This window comes from Sceloporus occidentalis, unplaced genomic scaffold, assembly GCF_023333645.1.
Source record: "Sceloporus occidentalis isolate IW3139 unplaced genomic scaffold, rSceOcc1.0.p SCAF_2, whole genome shotgun sequence".
NCBI classification, from domain to species: Eukaryota; Metazoa; Chordata; class Lepidosauria; order Squamata; family Phrynosomatidae; genus Sceloporus; species Sceloporus occidentalis.
The window spans coordinates 37,842,585-37,866,676 of NW_028316982.1; the positions used below are offsets into that span (position 1 = coordinate 37,842,585).

The 24,092-nt window shown below is 40.5% G+C and overlaps 1 protein-coding gene across 4 annotated transcripts in view; it reads right to left on the reverse strand.

The window, feature by feature from the left end:
- The window catches only part of PLS1 (plastin 1), a 77,983-nt gene that overhangs the window by 25,861 nt on the left and 28,030 nt on the right, over positions 1 to 24,092 (reverse strand). For all 4 annotated transcript variants that reach the window (XM_089509108.1, XM_089509105.1, XM_089509106.1 and 1 more), the window contains exons 2-9: positions 23,614 to 23,719; positions 16,129 to 16,292; positions 13,992 to 14,121; positions 9,828 to 9,960; positions 7,511 to 7,592; positions 4,197 to 4,362; positions 3,956 to 4,098; positions 580 to 675 (exon numbers count right to left, since the gene is read on the reverse strand). In XM_089509108.1, the coding sequence (XP_089365234.1) occupies positions 580 to 675; positions 3,956 to 4,098; positions 4,197 to 4,362; positions 7,511 to 7,592; positions 9,828 to 9,960; positions 13,992 to 14,121; positions 16,129 to 16,292; positions 23,614 to 23,680 (981 nt within the window). In that variant the 5' untranslated portion in view covers positions 23,681 to 23,719. The remainder of the gene's footprint in view (positions 1 to 579; positions 676 to 3,955; positions 4,099 to 4,196; positions 4,363 to 7,510; positions 7,593 to 9,827; positions 9,961 to 13,991; positions 14,122 to 16,128; positions 16,293 to 23,613; positions 23,720 to 24,092) is intronic.

Consider the following 24,092-nt stretch of genomic DNA (forward strand, 5'->3'; position numbering starts at 1 on the left):
GTTTCTTCAGGGGGTTTGCCACTGCCATCCCCCAAGGTTGGGAGAGTGTGACTTGCCCAAGGTCACCCAGTGGGTTTAGATGGCTGAACCAGAATTCGAACTCTGGTCTCTAGAGTCATAGTCTAGTGCTCAAAATACTACAGCATGCTGGCTTCCCTGTTTAGATATACATGGTAAAATAACTTTTTTTTTATTCATTCAATTTACATCCAACCTTTCTTCCACCATGGGACTCAAAAGCAACTCACAAAATTCAAAATAAAGATTTAGCTAATATTACATTTTTTTAAAAGTATTAAAAGCAAATAGTTAAAAACAGTTTAAAATGTATTTTAAAATATCTTTACAAATATACAGGATAAAAACAGCATGTCACTTTCAAATGTGTTCTGCAAGGGGATTGAAAATCAAAGGCCTGCCTAAATTTCAGCTAACATGTCTGTTAGGCTGTTTTAGATTATATTCAAAATGAGAAGACTGTTGATCAACAAAAATGCAACTTGATCCTCAGATTTAGCCTATGTTTATTTAAGTAATTTATAGTTGCTTAGTACAAATACATTTTGCACACACACTTACACTAAGGCCTGAAAGATCAATGGCAATGGCAGCCTCTCCATTGTTGACTCCTTTGGGTGCTATTTGATTGAGTAGATGATAGTAGGCCTTTGAGTCCTGAAATAAACAATGCAAAGGATTAGGCTCCCAATTTACCAGATGACTTTTCAGTTTGCAACAGGTGCGCTTCATTGTCTGTTCTTCTTCATCCCAGAGACCTCTGGATTGTGCAGGTTTCAGGATGAACAAGCGATCAGGGTGCCAGGGCATGAAAGAGAAAGTAGGCTTCCCTCTTATCTGTCTTGTGCAGGGTGACCAGATGTCCTCCTTTTCCTGGACATATCCTAGATTTAATCCTTCTGTCCTGGAGGAATCCCAAAATGCCCTCCATTTTGAACATGACTAAGAAGCATGCATTTATATTTATACTAATCTTTTTAGCTTTTATTTGATCACGTCATACATTTTATGGTGTCTTGTCCTCCTTTGTGGTTAGAACCTCTGGTCACTCTGGTCTTGTAGGTATGGAAGAAGAAATTCCACCACCAACTTCCCTGTCTTGTTCCTGCTGCCATCCTACCTTCCCACCCTACATTTGCTTAGAATTGTCTCTATGTTATTCATGCTTTTTGTTTCATGTACAGTGGGGTCTCAGTATCCGTGAACTTGCCATCTGCGGATTCAAGCATCTATGGACAGCAAGTCCTTATTGTCCTCAATTATGGTGCATGCAAGTGGCTGTGCCACCAACAGGGACAACCCCTGTTGTCTCCAGTGGCAGAACATGCGCGCAGCCACATCGCCATTGGAAACAATGGAAGCTTACCTTAAGTCCCGTTCCCATTGTCCCTAATGGTGGTGCAGCTGTATCCATGCACTGCCACTGGGGACAATGGGGATAATGGGACTTGAGCATTTGTGGATTTTGTATCCGCGGGGGCCCACTGTCCTCTGTTACAGCTTTGGTGGTGTAGCATGAGAACTGGATCCTCGGACTGTTTCAGTGACCAAGGAGGGCATCTCCCCGCTGAATGACTGCCTGAAGTCGGTAATGGATTGGATGAGGGAAAATAGACTTAAGCTGAATCCAAATAAAACAGAGGTTCTCGTGATAGGTAACCCCAATCCAGGTATGGAGATAAGTTCGCCAGTTCTAGATGAGGTTACACTTCCCCTGAACGACTGCGTCTGCAGCTTGGAGGTGCTCCTGGATTCGTCGCTTCAACTGTCTTCTCAGATTGATGCGACAGCCAGGTGTGCCTGTTATCAGCTTCGGCTGATACGCCAGTTGCACCCCTACCTGGAGCAGCGGGACCTAGAAACGGTCATACATGCTCTAGTAACCTCTCGCCTTGATTTCTGCAATGCGCTCTACATGGGGCAATCTTTGTGCCACGTCCGGAAGCTCCAATTGATACAAAACATGGCAGCCAAACTGGTTGCCGGAAAATCCAAGTTCAGCCATATTACACCTATTTTAAAATCACTACATTGGCTGCCTATTAGCTTCCGGGCACAGTACAAGGTGTTGGTTATCACCTATAAAGCCCTACATGGCCTGGGTCCAGTCTACTTGAAGGAACGCCTCCTCCCATACAATCCTTCCCGTACACTCCGATCCTCTAGGGAAAACCTCTTACAATCTAGAAAGACCAGACTGGCAGTGACCTCCCAGAGGTCCTTTTCTATCACTGCTCCAAAAACTTGGAATGACCTGCCGGAAGAGATTCGCCAATTATCCTCACTCGAGGCTTTTTAAAAGGCGACAAAAACCTTTCTCTTCCGGCATGCCTTCCCCGATTGATAATGTTCAGAACCAATTGAATCCCCTTCCTTTTATTATTTTTCTTATTTGTGATTTGTTTTTTTAACTTTGATGTATTGTTATGTACTTTTAAAACATTTTTTTACTGTTTAATTTTATAGTTGGGAGGGAGGGTTGGGTCGGGGTCTTGTGGGGCTTGTTGTTTTTATTGCTGTATATTGCATTCACTTTGCTGTTACCCGCCTCAATCCTCAAAGCAGAAGAGGCGGAATATAAATAAATATTTGTTGTTGTTGTTGTTGTTGTTGTTAGGGAGGGGACAGGGATGGATTTTCTCCTTGATAGACTCCTTATGTGGACTTGGGTTATGGCAGTAAGACCTAGGCCCAGTTCAGAGGCAGAAGGGCATGCCTCATTCCCAGGTGGCAGGGAACCTAGCAGTGACTGTGCACCTACATAGAGTCCACAGCTGTCACTAGTTTTCCTTTGGCTGTCAGGCAGCATCAGACAATAGTCAGGTTACTTGCTCCATGATCCAGAACTCATGCCAAGCCAACACTATACAGCTGTTATGAATAAAGTTGTGACCATGTTATACCCAATAAAGTTACTGTTGTGAGTTCATGTACTGTCACCCTCCTCTCTGTGATGACCTCGTAGCTAGAGCTACAAATCTCAGCAACAGTCCTTGAAGTTCATTGCCACATGCATATAAAGGACACCAACTGCAATGGGAGGCTATAGTACAATTGGCTGCATAACTACCTCCCCTAATATAATCCAGACAGAATATACAAGTAGGGTGCAAAACACACTGCAGAAATCATCCAGTTTGAGGCCGCTTTAACTGCCCTGGCTCAATGCTAGTTCTGAGAACTGTAGTTTTGTGAGACATTCAGCCTTCTCTGTCAGAGAGCTCTGGTGGCACAATAAACTACAATTCCCAGGATTCCCTAGCATTGACTCAGAGCAGTTAAAGCAGTCTCAAACTGGATTATTTCTGCAGTGTGTTTTGGACTTAAGTTATTACTGCTCTGAAGTTATTAGGACTAAAGACAAAAAGACAGAATTCATACCAGAAAGCTATTTGGTTTGCAGAAAACAGAAACAATAAATACCAAGCAGGGGGAAATTCTGTGGTAGAGCAACCTGCCCATCAACCTGGCTCAAAGCAGGTCAAGCAAGGAAATTGCAAGGGAATAATTATATATTTTCCCCACCTATTTACTTCAACAGTAGAGCAATAATTACATTAGTTCCAGGTCTGGTGTATCTGGGGCAACACAGGGACTTGCTGGAGGGATCCAAGGGCTTAGAGTCCTACAGGTCAACATATGTTCCCCTAAACACCCCAGCCCTTATAACCAGCAGCAGAATATGCTGTTTCAGTTGACCTCTTGGAAAAGATATAATTGTTTGTTTAACTATTTATTGGCACAGTTTATTTATATGCATTAATTAAATATTTTACATTTTGATGGTGGATAGCAATGCTGTTCCAAAAAGGATATTTCAATGAGGATTTTAGGCAGGTAAAAAATGATTCCTGTAATGGTATGTGTTGGTTTAGTTCAGATCAAAATCATTGATTTGTTGTTGTTTTATTCATTAAGGAGTTAGAGCAAAGTATACCTTAATGTCTTGACTAAAGTTGCTTATTTTCTTCCATCCAGCATTATCCAGATGATAGTTAACCCAGCGTAGTAGGAGTTCTTCTGGGGACAATTTCATTAATTGTTCCAATTCTTCCCCATCGTTTAGCAAACCAATAAGAGCTACAAAATAATTGTTAGGAAAGTTGGATTACCTTTTATTATTTAATTTAATCACGGATTTCAGACTTTAAAATTCCCGGTGGTACTTAATTTCTTACCTTCATTTCTGGAGATTTCTATATCAGCAAAAAGCCCGACTTTAATTATTTGCCACAATAGTCCTAACACCAAATGTGGTTTGCCATCCTTTAGATCTTGTGATCCAATATTTACTACTGTACAACCTATAGCTGATGCAGAATTCAGTGCAAGATCTAAGTTTTCCTAAAAGGAAAAGGAAAAATAAATGTAATTGGAATTTGGGATTTTCACCTTTGAACATCAAAAACTATAATCTGAAAACATACAACTATAATATATGTAAAAGGAACATGGAACAAACTGATAAGGGATAGTTTTTGCACTGAAGCTTCTAACAAGATGGGTGTGGGGCACAATTCCTTTCAGGGTGTCTTTAAACACAGGTTGACAAACTAGAAGTGACTAATGCATGTATAATTCCATAATATTCAGTATTTTTCTCTGAATTGTCTGCTATCCTCAAAAAGTCTGGAAGCCCTACCAGCCACTGCTATACTTATAATCCGGACTGCTTTCTTAGTACACTTTTAAAAATTAGCCAGATGATTGCCAGATGACATCCATGGTTGGGATTTCCATATGGATAACCCTACCCACCAGAGTTATCAGGCCAAGCGAACTACCAACCTTAAATGGCACAGAGCAAAATACAACAAATGGCAGCCCAACAGTACTGAAAAGGTCTCTTCTACTGCTCTGGAACATGTCCTTGGCTGATCAAAGTAAATGCCACAGTTAGGAAACAGCCAGCCCAGCTTTTCACAGCACAGTATTAGAGGTCTCCTGAGACCTACACTGGCTGCTTTCCTGCTGTGGCAATGCAGCAGAAGAGAAGAAGACCATCACATGCTGAAGAGCTTTTCACAGCTAAATAGGTCACAAATACTCTAACTTGCTCTGGTTTTCAGAGTAAGGCTTTATGGATGTTTGGCTCCGAGGTTCTATAATGCAGCAATGCCCCAGGAATTTATTCCTGGGGCATTGCTGCATTATAGAACCTCGGAGCCAAACATCTGGACCCAACTGGTTATGTGGAGAGCAGTGTCAACTGCTTTGTGTGGCCAAGACTACTTTCCACAGGGCCCATCAGCTTTCTGTTTCACTCTCAGAGCAAAACAGAAGCCACTGGTTATGATGGGCAGGCAGTGGCAATTCTTCTCCTTCAAAAAATAAGACTTTGCACTGTTGCCAGTGGCTAACTTCTGCTACCATTCAACAGAGAGTGTACAATGATTCAATATTTTGTGTGGCCAAAACCACATTTTTTTAAAAAAAAGGATGAATGAAGCAGTGGGAAAAACAGAGGAGAGTTACAAGTGTTATCCCAAGACCAGACCCCCGTTCGCCCCTCATATTTAATAGATTGATAATATTAACAGGGATACTGGGGTGAATAACCTATGAATGATCATCCCACTGTGGACACCTAGCCACTTTACACTTGTAAACCTGGTTAGCACTAGCAAGGAAGCCATCCACCATGATGAGATCTCCCATGGCACCATCACAATCCCTTTTGTCTTTAGAGGGCGATAATAGGTCATGGCCAAGAAAGGTGCCTGCATGAGCATACACAGGACAGGGACATTCTGGCTAGGGATGCAAATCCTCTGTCTGAGGTATTCACACCAATCACCCAAATATTTACTACAGCTCCTGGCCATTATTTTCCTCTTGGGAATCCATTTAGCAAGAATCCAATCCTTTCATTCCTTGGTTTCTGCCTCCAAGACAAGGTTTTAGGTATAAATGTTAATGCTTAAACAACAGGTCTTTGGTCTAGTTTGAAAACAGGCATACATGCTGCTAGTTTTTTTCCCCCTAGATTCATCATTAGCCATCCTCATCAGTTGGTATATATCACCATTAGCAAAGCCTTTTACTATTGACCTTTTACTACCTTTCTTAGCTCTTGTGTGTGTGAGTGAGTGTATGTGTTGTTGTGTGTATGTTTCTCATTCCCTTAACAAACTACAAACTCATTTGGAATTGCCTCTGGAGTTCTGTGTGATTTGAATCTGGTATACATAGGGTAAGATCCAAAGATAGTATCCCTGGTCATACTATAACTCTCCTTTGTGATACTATTATAAAAAATTCCCCTCTCCCCTTAATTTTTGGGTGCCTTAAGGACTCCTAGCAATTTGGGTAACACAAGTAAGACAGAAGAGCACCAAGACTGCATAAAACTCCATTGATGCAGTAAGACAACTATCCCAACACAATTCTATAGTAATATAGTACCCCATCTGGATATCAGAAGCATAACCAGTGGGTTGAGAGAGAAAGGAAAAATAAGGGCATTAGTGTAAAGTATGTAAATAGGTGTGTGTTTGTATATTGCTGATGTAACAAGAACCAGGCTGAATCTAAACACATAGAAGGAAGGGGCAGCTTGGTCAGAGAGATATACATTACACTGCAGTTAAATCTATGTTATCAAGTCTGGCCAGAATAGGAGGGAGGAGAAACCAAGGACTCAGTAAAAAATAAGTATTTAAAAATACCAGAAGGACAGATAAGAGATGAATATCCAAATAATGACTTCATAGAAAGACATTAAATCCCCAAGAAACTCAGGCAGGCATACATGTGTAATATTCTGGAATGGTATTCAAAAGCTTAAGAGGGAGAGCAAGAGAGGTAAAATTAAGATGAGGAGAGCCATTTTAACGTGCACATTAATAGTAATATACATTATAAGTTTACAGACATATAGTATGTCTAAACTGTAGGGTAATTGGCTAATTGGGCATACAACATTTTATCAGCCACTGTGATGGCACAGGGATGTGTGAAAAATTATTTGAGGTAGCAATGTAATCTGGCTGAGCAAAAGAGAGAAATAATGACTCTCTCCATCATAAATTATACCCAAAATGTCAGGGTACTCACACAATCACAAGCCACACTACAGTTGCAAAGACTTTGAACACCTCATTTGGGAGATTTATTATTAGATTTCCCCTGGATAGAAAGTGGAAATGTTTTTTGTTCCATAAATGTAGTATCTCTATAACAAAAGTGCTTCTGGAGCAATATGTGTCATACTATGTGCTGCAAATGGGAAATAAATCATACCAGCTTTGCAAAGCAAACAAATGTAGAAAGCCCAGTGCACTACCCATGATCACATATATTAGTTACAAGGTGGTACTGCTTATATAGCACTATAACAACACAGGTACATATAAGAATTCTAAACTAGGAATTTAATCATCACAATAATTTACTACTGTGAATATTTATCTTACAAAGTTGTTTTATCTGTACTACTAACAAAATGTTGAGGTAGATTTAAGTACTAAAATTTGGGTTGTGTTATACTTACAGATATAGTGAATGGGGTAAGCTTCTTCTTATTAATAACTCTCTCATCAATTGTATCTGGTTGGGATAAGTTAATCATTTTGCTGGGGAAGTAAAGGTCAACGTTTAATAATATCTTTCTGAAAATAGTTATTAGCTTAATATAAAAGACAAATGCATCCTTTAACTTAAAAAAGATCTTGACATACTACACTCACCAACATAAACTGCAGCAAAATATCCAATAGAAGAAGTTTCAAGAAAATAATATAGCGGTTGATTACAGTGTAATGATTGGTGGGTATTTTGCTTTCAAAAGAACCCTGGCATTTGTACAACAGTCCATGTATAAGGATGGTTAAGCTTCCCTCAGTGACTGATAGCATCATCCCTACCAGAATACATTTATAGCACACAAAAAGCTGAAACTCATTCACTTAGAGCTTGTTGACACATATGTGTTCAACCCCCAGTAATTGTAGAATAAATGAATGATATGCATCATTGAATGAGCTCTCATGGATCCATTACCAATAACAGAGCTTCTGTAGTACCACTGTCAAAATTCAAATACAATGCTTTCTAGTGGCAAGAGCTTACACATTCAGCTGACAATCATCAAGTCTTCACAGACATGGATATGAGCATGTGAACAGGCCAGCACTTCATCTAACATTATTCTGGTAATTAGAATCAACTATAGTTCTTCCTTGAAAAACATGGGACATGAAATCTGTCTCATAACAGTGGCTGATATCTAAAAAGCCCTAAGCAATCCAAAGTACAGATGAGATATGCAAGTTCTACACTGAAACATTTGAGAAGCCTCAAAGCCAAGTAAAATATTCAGAAATGCTGTATGGTAAACTCTCTCCACATCTGGCCTAGATCACCTTGGGAAACTGTATGTTTGGATGCTCTTTTTTAAAAAAAAAAAAGATATGGAAATCTCAAACACTAGGAAAATGTCTGGCATTTTTCCATTTAATAAATTCTGATTGTATCATTTAGAAATACAACTCATGGAATTTGGGCCTTTTACTTAAAAAATAGAATTACACCAATTTTATAAATGGAAATACTAAGGTGACTACCATAACAAAATATTTGTTAAGGTGACCACCATAACAAGACTGTTTGCAAATTATGACTTGGAAGGTGTTGGTAAGGCATTGGCAAGCATTAATTTGAAGTTCATACATGAACTGCACACATCTAACTCATAACTAAAGAATGTAGGTTATATTGAAGAATCAGTCTTTTCACAACCCAGATGTTAAATCTAAATGTGCAGCAAAAATGCCACCCAAATTTGAGAACCTAAGAGTCTTGCTGAACGAGAAAAAAGTCCAAGAACCTGCTTCCCACACTGGTTTCCTAGATACCTAGAAGCACAGTATAAACACAACCAGAGTTTCATCATTTTGTCTTTCATAAACTAATATTCAGTTGAACGGTTGGTTCTAAATTGTGAGGTTCATCTATGAATTCATCTATTCATCCTTTATTGTATTGTAAATACTGAATTTTACCATGTCTTACATAAAGCAGCAATTTACAAAAAATGTAGTTATTCCAAACACAACCTCCTTGATGCACAGGAACTTGGCTCCTGTATCTCTCATGTGTGTAAAGGCTAACATAGCCAGCTTGTTCAACACATGATGTGTATACACTTATGCATGCAAACATTTTTGACACTGGAAGTGCACATATAAATACAGGAGAGATAAATACCAGAGATCCAGAAATCACATGGACTTCTTAATTATTACTAAACACCACTCCTAATAGCAAATGATGGTGGTGAGTGCCCATGGCTATGTAGCTGAAATGAGGCTAATAAGAGAGAGAAAACAAGTATCAACCCGGATGTTTGCAGAAGTACAAAGCAAAACAAAATCTAAGGGGGCAACCTTCCCCAAACACAGCCCATTTAGCACTAAGCATGCTCTCTGGTCAAGGCATGCTGAATATCTGTTGTATGGAAGAACAGAAAAAGGTTGACAACTTTGCAGGGAAAGCTAGTAGGAACAGTGAACAATGGTACCCTGCTTTCCAGGAGGAAGGATGCATTCTTAACATTTTTTGCAAGTTTCACTTGTTATACTTGATTATCGAGTATCTCAGAATAAAGAACCTACATGTTTTATTTCCTATTAATATCAATTAAAGAATTAATAAGTTTAAGACTCCTACTGAAATCAGCGGGACTTAATAGTGCTTGAATTTGGGTGGCTCATTCCCCATGTGTTTCAAAATGGCAACTCACTGGTCAGTTTGGTTTTCTAGTTAACTATTTTTATTTATTTATTTTAGAAAATGAACATTAAACATACCAAAGGAGGATACCATCAGCAAGTGACTTAAAAAGGCTATCATCTGATGGATTCATAGGGAGAAGATGTTTGCAGTCAGGGTCGTCTTGAAGAGCTTTATTTATCCAATTAACAAAAGCAACCTTTTCTTCCTCTGACAAAGAAATAAAAACAAACACAACAGAAAAGTTTAACTTAATGTAAAAGCTTGAACATTTGTCGCAAAATATAATTACAGAACCGGAAAGGGATCAGTGGATCACAACAAATCCAATCCTTTTCTTCCGAAACAATTCTCCTAGCCTGTTCTTCTCTTGAACTAATGGCTAAGAATTTTTTCCTGGTGTTTTTAGGTCCAGGCTTTCCTACTGAAAATTGTAAAGGCTCCTCTATCTACAAGCAGAAAGATGGGAATCACAATCGCAAGGTGACAAAATGGGAATCAAAGTCACAAGAAGAAAGAAATGCCTCTTATGCATTCCTTATGTATATGAAAGAGGACATTGTAATGCACAATATAAATCTAGTTGTCTAAAAGTAGCACAAGAACTATTATTTCTTCCTCTTCTTGTACTGAAACAAACAAATATAGCTACCTCTTCTAAAAGAGGAAAGGAGATATTCTTTATGCATTCCTTATTTACTTTGCTTATCTCCTGGGCATGTAATATTTGACCAACAGACAAGAGGAGAGGATGCACAAAACATCGGCAGCTAAGGGAAGAAAAACAATTTTGGAAGAAAGGACTCCTTTTCTCCCTACATCACTAGGATCCTCCTATCCAAGCTAAGTTTTCTCTGATGGCAAGTTGGGAGCAATCAGGATTCTCCATAGACAGAGCATACTCAATTCTTTCACTAGTTCTGTGTCAATAACATTCGGACAGGATTCCAGAGAACCATAATAATAATAATAAAATAAAATATTTATTTATAGCCCACCTTTCCACAGATCAAGGCGGGTTACATAATATACCGTTACAGCATAAAAATACAATTAAAAACAGCAAAAATACATTAAAAATTGCAAATAACAATTACAAATAACAATTTCCAGCTAGCACGAAGTAGAAGAACAAAAACAGTGAGGGGGAGGGGAGGCTGCATTGGGGACAGTTAGGGGAAAGCCTGTTGAAACAAGAAGGTTTTTAACCCCTTCTTGAACATGTCAAGGGAGGTGGCCGAGCGGAGCTCATCGGGAAGTGAGTTCCAGAGCTGTGGGGCCAAGATGGAAAAGGCCCTCTGCGTTGTTATGGCATATTTCGAGTTTGGAACTCTCAGCAGTTGCTTCCCGGCCGACCTGAGTGTGCGGGGCGAATTATATGGAGAAAGGAGGTCCTTCAAGTACCCTGAGCCCAAGCCATTTAGGGCTTTATAGGTAATAACCAACACCTTGTATTGCGCTCGGAAGCGGATAGGCAGCCAATGTAGATCTTTTAGTACAGGTGTTATATGGCTGGCCCTGGAGGATCCAGTGACCAGTCATGCTGCCATATTCTGAACCAATTGTAGCTTCCGAGTATGGTACAAGGGTTACCCCATGTAGAGTGCATTACAGAAATCCAAACGAGAGGTTACCAGAGCATGTACCACCGTTTCAAGGTCCCCCTGGCCCAGGAAGGGTCGCAGCTGGCGTATCAACCGAAGCTGATAACAGGTGCTCCTGACCATCGCATCCACCTGAGATGTAAGGTGGAGCGACGAGTCCAGGAGCACTCCCAAACTGCGAATGGAGTCCTTCAAGGGGAGCGTGACCCCGTTCAGGACAGGTGGACAAACATCCAGCCCTGGGCCGGGGGAGCCTATCACAAGCACTTACGTTTTCTCTGGATTCAAGCTGAGTCTGTTTTCCCTCATCCAGCCCATTACCGAGTCCAGACAGGCATCTAGAGGAGAGATGCCATCCCTGGTCACTGCATCAGTCAGAGACACAGAGAAACATATTTGGGTGTCATCAGCGTACTGATAACACCGCGCCCCGTGTCTCCAGATGATCTCTCCCAGCGGTTTCATGTAAATGTTGAATAGCATGGGGGACAGAATGGCTCCTTGAGGGACACCAGATGTAAGGGCCCTCTTATCGGAGCACACATCCCCCAGCTGCATCATCTGGAATCTACCCAAGAGGTAGGAACGGACCCACTGGAGTGCAGTGCCCCCGATTCCCAACTCCCTCAGGTGTTCCAGAAGGATACCATGGTCAATGGTATCGAAAGCCGCTGAGATGTCCAACAGCACCAACAGGGACACGGTACCCCTGTCCATGCCCAAACGAAGATCATCGACCAGGGCGACCATGGCAGTCTCAATTCCATAGCCCGCCCGGAACCCGGTTTGAAATGGGTCCAGATAATCAGTATCATCCAAGATCGATTGAAGCTGGATTGCAACTGCCCTCTCGATCACCTTCCCCAAGAAAGGCAGTAGCGAAACAGGCCGATAATTGTTATGCATCAGGGGGTCAAGGGAGGGCTTTTTAATCAGCGGTTTTACAATGGCCAATTTTAAGCTGGATGGAAATTGCCCGTCCCTAAATGATGTATTAATTATGCGGTGTAACATAGTGGTTCCAACCGCTCCCCCCTGAGCCGCTAGCCACGAGGGACAAGGATTGAGAGAGCAAGTTGTCTTCCTAACACTTCTAAGGATCTTGTCCACATCCTCAGTACTTACTGGCTCAAAATGATCCAGTACAAATGAGTCCACAGAAGCTCTGGAGACCTCTACTGTGGTTTCTGACCCAATACTGGCGTCGAGATCAGCCCTTATCCAAGAGGTTTTATCCACGAAGAAGTTGTTAAATTGGTCACAGCAGGCCTTGGATGATTCCAAAATAGAGTTCAGGGAGGAAGGAAGCTGGGTAAGCTCCCTTACTACCCTGAACAGTTCTGCTGGACGCGACTCCGCGGACGCGATACGCGCAGCATAGAACGAGTTCTTTGCTGCGTCTATCACCACTCCGTAGTCCTCCAAAAGAGAGTCCAGGAGTGCTTGTCGGCTAAGTCCTGATGTCTCCGCCATTTGCTTTCCCCCAGGTGTTCCGAGTCCCCCCGCAGTCCTGGCTTGCTTGCTGGAGCGCTGAAAGATGTAAAGTCCGTAGGCGGCTTCCCTGGGTTGGTGTGCAGTTGCACAGGTTTCCAACCAAACCCAGGGAGCCGCCCAGCAAACAGCAGCAGCAACCACAGCAGCGGCAACAACAGTCCTTTGGAGGCAAAGCGGAGGTGGGACAGGGGAGGAGACCAGGCAGGCTGGCTTTGAGCGTGCCGCTGCCATGATGTTTATGTGAGGTCTTTTCCATGGGAAGCCCAATAGCGGCAGCCAAGTACCCCTGAAAGTTCTGAACTTTCCCTCGGACACACTGCAAAAATACTGTACTGGGAATGTCTTAGGGCACAATCAGTTTATGTTGGACAACTGTGAAGCCTAGGCTGTGTCCGCACTACAGAAATAATCCAGCTTGACACCATTTTAATTGCTGTGGCTCAGTGCTATGGAATTCTAGGAACTGAAGCTTGTTGTGCCACTAGAGTTCTCTGATTGAGAGGAATAAAAGTCTCACAAAGTACAGTTACCAGAATTTCATAGCACTGAGCCATGACAGTTAAAGTATTGTCAACCTGGATTATTTCTGCAGTGCAGATGCAGCCTTAGCAAGCTTTGTCAGTGCCCCGCTTATCCTAAGTACCTTCCAGAGATCAAATCTCCACTCAGCCATGGAAACCCACTGGTTGACCTTGGGCAAGCCATGCTCTATCAGGCCCAGAGGAAAGCAATAGCAAACCTCTGAACAAATTTTGCTGTGAAAATCCCATGATAGTTTTCCTATAGGGACACCATAAATTGCAAGTGATTTGAAGATACACAACAACAAAAATAACAACGTATACATGTATGTCTGAATTTTAGATTCTAAAGAATATTTATCAAGAATTAAGACTATAATCATTTTTTGTAAAGTGTCTTTTCTCATTTTATCATAATTTTATCTCCATTGTTTGTTCTAGTAAACATGTTACATTTGCCATGTAAGACAGTAAACAATCTTGAGAGAATCCAGAAGCCAAAATTCAATTTTTTTAGATGTAGCAATGTTCTTGTCACAAATGTGCAGTCAAATGCACAAATGTAACTGTAAAATTTTTTTTAACAGATCATTTTTTAAAAAAAAAATAACCAATTATTTACCTGAGTAAGAATGCTGGGTCCCTTCACTAGAAATTGCTGATGTTCCTCCAATTGCAGTAATTCCCTTTTTTTTGTTTATGGATTTTCGGAATGATTTGCTAATATCTTTACTCTTCAGTTCCTGAATAACCTGGAACAAAAGAGAGAAATATATCTGCATGTTAGAACGAACAGGGATATGTTACATATAATACTCCTATAGAAACACTCATTTAAGCAATAGCCTAGTGTTAAACTTTGCACCCTCCCATCCTTTTCTATCTCGCTTAAATAATCAATTATTCCAACCACTAGATATTAAAATCTGTATTGCAATATGACCTAACTGTAAGAAACTGTAAGAAAGAAAAGCAAAGTAAAAGAAGGAATGGGCAAATAACAAGGAAGAAAAGGATAGACGGATGAATGGTACATTTAAATTAGGAAAGAATGTAGATACATGTCAATAATATAACAATATTAAATTGGAAAACTAAATCTTTTCAAAAATACAAGTAGATGACATCTGTTATGCTAACACATGATTTCCTTTAGAGTCTGTTCCCTCTTTTGTTTTGTTTTTTTAAATGCAAATAATTTGAGGACATTTCACATTGTTAATATCACTAGACTGAACCCACATAATAACCAATCAATGCAGCCATTGGGCCTTTTTCTTTTTCAGACATTACCAAAGATCACTAATTACAGACTGTAAGTATATTTTCCACCATCCCATATAATTATCGTTGCTCTTCCTGTTTGGAAAAAGATGAGATACTTTGGATAGCTCTATCTTCTATTAAGCTACATTACTAGTTCATTATTATTCTTTAAAATATATGACATCTAAAGTGCTTTTAGATTCTAAAGATCAGCTCAGAGCTACTTCCAGATGAGTTTTTTTTAACATGCAAATACTCTGCCTCATTCATGAAATTTTATGGGAGGCCCAGGTGTCTGGTGTCTGTAAACTGTATCTCTCTTACATTTTTATACTGCTTTTCCCCATTTTTTCTTTCTACAAAAAATCCAGTTAAGAATGAATATTTAGTTTGAGTTTGTGCTAGTTTGTCACTGCCAATTATGACATGAGTAGAACTGAATGTGATGGCAACAAGAAAACCATCTTGGATACAGGAAGGAAAGCAAGAAAAAGGTAGAGCTAATAGAAGGAAGCCCTTCTCAATGGCTGTACCCACACTCTGGAATTCCCCTCCTAGTCTGAGTCTGCACTGCCGAAATAATCCAGTTTGACACCACTTTAATGGCCATGGCTACCTGCCATGGAATCCTAGGATTTGGAGTTTGTTGGGGCACCAGAGCTCTATGACAGATAATGCTAAATGTCTCACAAAATTACAAATCTCAGGATTCCATCGCATTATGCCATGGCAGTTAAAATGGTGTCAGATTGGACTATTTTTGCAGTGTAGATGCAGTCCTAGAAAGGGTTAGCTGGTTTATTCCATGGTGTTGTTCCAGCAGCAGGTGAAGAATTTGTTTTATTTTATTCTGACAGGCCTTTAGGAACTGACTTTGGGGAGATAAGAGATCTTAATAAAGTGCTAGGTTGTCAACATAAAGCCCTATATAATGAGTTTCCTGAGACTGCTGCTTTTAGTGCACAGCTGTGACCCTGTTCCCACTGCATGTTTCAACTGCACTTAAGAATTCACTGAAATTTAAGATGGCCTTGACATCACAAATTTACTGTGATGTGAGCTTTGATACCTAACAAACTATTTTACGAAATGGATTTGATTAAAGGATATTCTATTTGATCTTTGAAAGTTTAAGCATTTAAATTATTACTTTTAGGGCATATGGACACAGGCTTCCTGTGTAGCTCACAACACTCAGCAGCACTGCTGAATACCAGTGCAGGAGCTGGATTCCTATAGCCATTCTTTTACTAATATGGCAGAGAAATCAGTGGTTTTACTGCTCACATTCATGGTGTACAGATACATTACATGAAGATATCAACATTACACAGAGGTGTGTTTATACAAAAGAAAACTTATATAAGAGAAAGCTAGAACAATAAGCTTTGGAAAGTACAATTTTGTAAGGACCTCTTACTTCACTTATAACCTAATAGTACTAAACAGTTCACTCTAGATAAACATAGAGCTTGAGAGAATAATACACTTACTGAGACAAATTCTTCAAAGTTGATTTTGCCATCCTTGTTGTTATCTGTCACTGCTATAATTTTTTCTACAATTTCTCGAACTTTATAACCAGGTAAAGGAAGGCTTGCTTCTTTGAAAAGATCTTGAAGTTCATAATCACTGACATATCCGCTATTGTCAATATCTGTAAATATAACATGTTACCAACTTAATATTATATTGTAATAGTTTTCCACATTCCTTAAAAATATGGCAGAAATAATTTGGGACTAAAATCCCCTGAATCCCCCAGGCAGCATGGCCACAGATTCTGGGAATTCTAGTCCAAAGGACTTGGTTACTTAATATTCAGTTATCACACTCCTCTAGTAAACATTTATCATCAAAGAAATATGTAAGACAATAAATCGGACAGAGTCCATAACCACACCCCTCCTCCTGGAAATGTTCAGTCCTAAAAAAACATCTGCTAAAATCTAAATACCAGGAACATGAGACAGTTCATTAAAGTGACTCTTTCCACAAACATAATGTTCTCTGCAATATTCTGCCTTTGTGTCTTTTCTCAACATCATTCTGTTTGCTCCAAATGTAGTCATGTCTGAAATAAACTTAGATGAAGAAACCATATATTCCCTTTCACACAAACCAATAATCTTCGTAGTCTCTACTTTCAAGCTCCTACAGGTAAACAGTACAGATGGCATGGCTGAGTGGACCTTAGATGCCCACCACCACACTCCAATCTTGGCATCGCAGCTATCTTCACCAGGGAAGAATAGAAAGTTCCTTTCCCTTGTGCTGAGGAGCTTCAGCCTTCCTGGTGCCAGATAAAATCAACAGCTCTCTAATCTTACAGGTTAGTTGTGTACGGACAATGGTAGGTTGAACCTTAGTTGATTCCCACAGCTTTTGTGAGGCTTATGGGAGGTCAGATCTGTAGTATCTCGCTTGCATAGTCTGAAGACATTGCTCTCTGAAAATTTGATGCATGGGCAGCAGTTGTGCTGCCTGTTTTATGAATCTATTTGTTTCCATAATATTCTGCTTACCTATTTGTTTTTTACATAAAATGGCTGCTTTGGAAAGACACAATAACCTTACAACTCTCTTTCTTATGCTAAGAAAACTATTTCTTGTAATGCTGCCCCATGACTATTCAAATTGATGTCAGCATATAATTACATATAATGTAAACAAAAGTTGTTTGTGGCATCTTGTCTTGAAGATTACCAAGAATCACATATCTGACTTTGAAAATTATAACATTAAGCACATTGGCCATGAACCAAGAAGCTGCACGTGGTGTTCTGTATGTGCGCAAATTTTTTTCTTCCACCCGCAGCATGGAAGTACCCAAAAGTTCCAAGAACATTAGCACCCCTTAAGATGCAAGATAGTGCTACTAGAAGGCAGCACCACCCATTTCCTATGGGCATCTTGCAATACTTTGGGCTCATGGCCCTGACCATTCAAAAAGGAGGGGACAAAAAAAAAATTCTAGAATCTTTAAGGCACATACGGTTTGTTCATACAGCAGCAATTTATGGCATTCTTGGACTGAGACATGAAGGACTTGGCTATGATGCAGAATTAGTTCTGCGCTGCTGCCTGACTCTCTCACCATACTGCTACTGAGCTCAGAAGACTGTATTAAGATATGGGGGCTGTATATATTCTATAGTGCAAACACAGCTGATGAGCTCTCATTATTTGAGTCTTTGAGTTCTGGCACATTTCTAGTTACAATCATCTATTTGTGTACAGGAGATATAAGGCAGTATTTGAACTGTACATAACTTTATTAATATGTCACCTGATATAAAGTCAGTTTCCTGTCAAGCACTACTTGTGTTTTAAAAAGTCACTTCCTTTTAATTAAGAAATGTATTTGTGCTTAACTAGAACATTTCTCCCACAACCCCACACCCTGAATATACAGAAGCTACAACCTTATGAGTGGCACAATTTGGCTTCCAGACAGATAGGCACTTAATCACCTGAATTTGCTATTAGAAGGAAGGACAACATGTTTTTCTGAACCAATGATCACTGATGGCAGTTTTGGATTTTTCCATCTTAGGTGTCTGTGCTTCTGTCTAGAAATACCTTTGGGTAGGTTAGTGTTCTATACTGACAATGAATAGCTGGAAGTTTCAGTAAAGTAGAAAATAATCTTCCTATGTAACACATTATCTCTAGCTAGTTCCCTATGCTCAGCTTTCATTCAAGTATATGCTTTCAGAGACAATGAAAAAATAATACATTATTGCTTGCTGTCTACTAGCTTTGCAAATGCCCCTCAAAGACTAGTGGGAAAAGATATCAGGGACATACAGAAGTCAGAAAATTGAGCCCCCAAACATACAAAGATGCCTCAACACCGATTTTTTTTGAAAGAGTTCAGGTGACAGGGAAAGAATCATTATAACCTTAACTGCACATTTCCTGCTGAGTATAACACATTAAATGAAGTTATTTATTAACAGTACTTTCTACAACAGAAGTCATTGTAACAAAGTTCAGCTCCCTTGAATTGTTCACAAAGAGCAATATGGGGCGGAGGCTAAATGATCTATCCACTAATGACTAACTGATTTAAAATACAGATTTTTGGTCCAGTTACAAATATTTCAGGATATTAATTTCAGGTGTTTTTAAAATATATTTTAATTCTATGATTTGTACGTTAACATAGCAGCAAATTGCTGACAAGGCATGAGAGTGAAACCATGGAATCAAAAATATTGGCAAGCTGCTTTTGTAGTCCAAGAATAATGATATGACAATGTACAAAGATACAAGGGTTACTATTATTCCAGAAAAATGCCTTAACTGTTATACTATACTGACAAATTCTAACATCAACAAACTATTATGCTATATTGAGGAATTCTATTGTCAACATATTAAGTAATTATAATTAATTACATAAGCAATTTTCTTCTACCAGCTGTCAAACTCACTCTGATAAATTTACTATAACAACATTTAAGAGAAGCCAAAAGCCAGCAAGGTATTTCTTACAAGTTGCAACAAAAGTGCTGGAAAAATTCAAGTCCCCCCCCCCAGGTATGTGTTTACCACATTTCAGACATGTGAACACCCTTAAAAAAAATACAGAAAATGCACCATTAACTGCATGGATAGTGTAATTATATGGCTTAGTCAGGAGAAGACATCGAAGTTGTATCTGTATGGCGTGAGGAGCTTCCTACATCTGTCCTTCTCTTGTCAAATATAGACAATTAATTTTCTAGTTTTAGAACAGATGTTGTTTTTGTTGTGTGCCTTCAAGTCATTTCCGATTGATGGCGACCCTAAGGAAAGCTTATTAATAGGCTTTCTGAGGCTCTGTGTGTGTGACTCACCCATGGTCACCCTGTGGGTTTCCATAGATTAGCTAGGATTTGAACCCTGGTGTCCAGAGCTGTAGTCCAATGCTCAAACCACAACACCATGTTGTCTCAGAGCAGGTATTAGGACATAATAAAATCAGTCTTATGGAAGGCTTAGAGTTAATGATAATGACTTTACCAGTCCTAGTCCCAGGAAGGGGATAATGAGGGAGCAAGACAAGCTAGTGGTTGCAGCACTAAGAATAGATGAGAATGAACCAATACGTTCAGTCTCTATATCCAGTCCACATCTACTATGTTCTGTTTTCTTTATTGGAGAACTACAAGCAATCCTTCTAGACAGAAGAAAAGTCCTTCTCTTTGGTTCTTTGACTTCCCACCTGGTCTGCTCCTTTTTCTCATTAGACTGGCTTATTTGGTAGATATTTGCTTCCTTAGGTCTAGAGCAGAGGTGGGCAAATTGCAGTCTGTGGGCCACATGTGGCCCCACATGGCCATTTTTGTGGCTCCCTGGGCATTCAAAATGTTTAAAATGCCCCCAAATCCACTCTAGGGGGTGTGAGGAGCATTTTCACCATGTTTGGAGGCTCCCTGGAACCCTAGGGACCAATTTTTAAAAACCGTTTCCCCAAACTGTCCTCTAGGAAGTATGGGGAACATTTTCACAATACTCTATCTTGTGTATTGAAGGCAAAAGACCAAGGAGACATGAACAGAACATTACTGCTGATTATTTCCTATAGTTAACAAAAAGCCTCTCCTGGACTTTAAATGTTCCAGGAAGGTTCCAAAACATGATAAAAATCCCCCCGTGCTCCTTAGAAGGCATTTTGAGGCACATTTATTTATTTATTTGTTTATTTACAGGACCAGGTGTGGTGGAGAGGTGCAGCCCTCTCCACGTTTTCCTCAGGGACTAATGTGCCCCCTTCCTTAGTTGTCCATCCATGGCTAGAGTAAGAGATGTGTTCTCAGGCCTGTTACAGACTGCCAAAATAAAGCTGCTTTGGGTCTCTTTGGAGGTATGCTGTTTAAATGATGCATGGGTCCTACGAGTCCGGAGGTTGCGCCAAAGCCACACTCCATTCCTAAGCACTGGAGTGCAGCTTTGGTGCAACTTGCGGATTCTTACGATGCATGCATCATTTAAACAGCATACCTCCAAAGAGACCCAAAGCAGCTTTATTTTGGCAGTCTGTAACAGGCCTCAGTTTTGATTATATGGATCCAGGTAAGGAGAGACCCAATTTGCCAGGGTTCTCTGGCACTGAAGAAAAATAATATATAGTGACTGTGTCTTTAATACAAGATCTGTTTGCCCAAACACACTAAAACTGGGGAAGAGGCTTGTGAATATACATGTGAACCACAATGTTCTCAGTGTTCTGGAATTAAGGCCCCATTCATACTGGCCTAAAAGACATGGAGGGAACTGGGATGATCCGGATGCCCCTCCCCCGAATCGCTCCGTTAGCAAGTGCCCACTACAAATTTGAAATCGAATGCATTTTGACAGAAATCGAATGCATTCTGTCTGCCGGCGAGGTGGCCGCTGTCAATCAAGCGATTGTCAAATGGTGACGTTTTGCAGGGCATCGGAAAGTGTCCTCCCCCTCCTCCCTTTTTTTAAAGAGCCAGGCACAGGGTTAATTTTTTTATAAACCTGTGGGCATTTGGGTCAGATCTGCCCCGTCCCAGGCAAAGGATGGAATTGTCATGCATTTTTTTATGCTTTTAAAAGCAACATTTGTAGCTTTCCCTTTGCTCCAAAAAATTGTTTAAAAATGTAACACTGATTGTAAGTGAGGTCTTTTGCAACATTGTAGCTTCCCCCTCTGCTGAACTGACCCCTTTACTCCTGCTTACACTTTGCCATTGCCTTCCACTGAGGCTGAGAGAGAGTGACCTCATGGAATCAATTGGGAATAAATGGGAAATGCAGCGCATTAATAATAATAATAATAATAATAATAATAATAATAATAATCCAGGAGCAAGAGGAAATAGCAAGCACACAGACATGTCACCCCCCAAAAAATGCGCATAAATGGTCAAAAAATGCGCATAAATGCTTCTGCTGCATCCATTTCCCTACATCCCCCAGCCTTGGCAATCCTCCTCTTCCTCTTCCTCCTTCCTCCTCCTCCATCACTTTCTCCATCTCCCCCCCCACCCCCAGCCCTATGCAGCCCAGCCTCCCCTTTTGCCACCTGTCACCCTTAGCATCCACCCTTTGGGCTCTTTCCTCCTCTCTCTCCCCTCCAATGAGGGGCGGGAATGCTCTAACCCATGGAATCAATTGGGAATAAAGGGGAAATGCAGTGCAGGCATTCTGACTGTAGCATCCGCATATAACAGTAATAATAACAATAACAACAACAACAATAATAATAATAATAATAAATAATCCAGGAGCAAGAGGAAATAAAGCACAAGCAAGCACACAGACATGTCACCCCCCAAAAAATGCGCATAAATGGTCAAAAATGCGCATAAATGGTCAAAAGAGGCTGCTTGAAAAGGGGGGGGGTGTTGCTTTGATTGGGGGTTGGACTGGATGTCCCTTGGGGATCCCTTCCAGCCTTGGGATCATGAGGGAGAAGAGCAATGGGGAGGCTGCGGGAGCGGGAAGTAGACCACCACCCCCTTTTCCCTCTGACACACACACACACACACACACACACACACACACACACACACACACACAGAGAGAGAGAGAGAGAGAGAGGAATCTCTCTCCCTGCTTCAGCTGCTGGAGGTCTGCTGCTGCCTGGCCAGCGACCCTCCTCCTCCTCCCGCCATCCCCTGGCTGCCAGGCTGGCTCTCAGGGGAGCCCCTCTCTGGGTGCCAGGCTCCAGGCTGGAAGCGGCTGCCTCCGTGGGCATACAATGTGCCCTCCTGGGGTTGGCCAAGTCCCCCAGCAAGAGAGGCGGCCTTGAATGGCCCCGGAGGGAGCAGGGGCCAGCAGGAGAGCAGGAGGAGGAGGAAGAGGAGGAGGAGGAGGAGGAGGAGGAGAGCATCCCCTTGCCCAGCAGCAGCCCTTCTTCTCAGGGCTCTTTCCTCCTCCCCCTCCCCTCCGATAAGGGGAGGAAATGCCTTGCCCTTTGCCCACCCTCTGACCTAAATCCCTCCCTCAATTTGCCTCGATCGTGATCGAGGCAAAGTTCTCATTCCCAGGACCCGGGGTTTTTAAAAAGAAACGGCATTTGCGCCGATTTCAAAAGACCCGCGCTAGGGGCCATTTAACACGGAACGGGTGTGCAAGCTCCGGATTCGCTTGTGTGAGATTCGGGGTGAGTAGGAACTTCAAGTGATTGAATCGGTTTCAGAACCGATGTTTTTTGTAATGTGAATGGGCCCTTAGTTAGACCTTAGTATGTTGAGCAGAAAGGTCTGTAACTGAATGAAGTTACAAAGCTTCTCTGAGCAGGAACCTGATAAGTATACCGTAGCCTTATCTGCAGTCACCATAAGGATGACGTTTCGTACTTCAGAATGGATAGCCAAAGAAGGGAAGGGTGCAGTTTAGATTTACTGGATAGAATCCTAATTTGTCAATCAATTTTATTTACGGTCTTTGATCAAAGTATCTCAAAAATATATTACAATTAATATAAACCAGTAAAAGCAAATTTACAAATATACCAGTACATCTACATAAAATCAGTTAAAACACAAATGTGCATATAAACAGGTAGCATCTCACACTAGGATGGAGGGACCTATCTTCTAGCTTCCCATTTCCAACTTTTAACAGTAATTCTGGTCCTTAGTGATCCTAATTTGTAATATTAGCATTATACAAGTTCTGCATTCTTAAATAAGTAGGTAAAAACAATGAATTGGCCCCAATGGAGAATGAGAATTTTTGGATCCAATCCAGTGTTTTTTAAATTAATATCTGTATTTACAAATAATAATAGGATTATGAACATGAATCAGTAATTATTTATTTATTTTAAAACAAATATACTCCCCCCCACCCCCCATGGCTGAACAGGGATTTGAATCCTGGTGACAAGAGTTGTAGTCCAATACTCAAAGCACTGCACTATTCCAGCTCTCAGAGAATGTGTAATCTTCTTTTAACGGTGGTTCTATTTGTCCACTCTCAGATAAAGATCAGCAGTGATTCAACAAACCTACCTATTTTACTAAATGCTTCCTTTAATTCTTCCAGCTCCTCCCGAGAAATTGTTATGTTGTTTTCCATCTTCTGATTGCCACACTGGCTGTTTTCAATTCTTTAAGCCTGAAATTACCAACAGAGCATATTACAAAGTATATTACACAGTACATAAAGGAGAAAGTATACTACAAAGTATACTATAGAAACACTCAAGCTATTACACAGTACATAAAGGAGAAAGTATACTACAAAGTATACTATAGAAACACTCAAGCTATACATAATTTATCTAGATACATATTTTAGCCATCCTATAATCAATATATGATGCCTCAAGGTCAAATATATTGCTTTGAGTATTTGTACTCTTTTAAGTATTATGCAAAAGTAATCCTAGTTTCTAGTAGTAAAACCTTTTAATCACTTTATAGCCACTTTGCAAATACTATCTCAAATCTAGAGATAAGATTTTTTTTAACATAGTCCAATGTCTGAC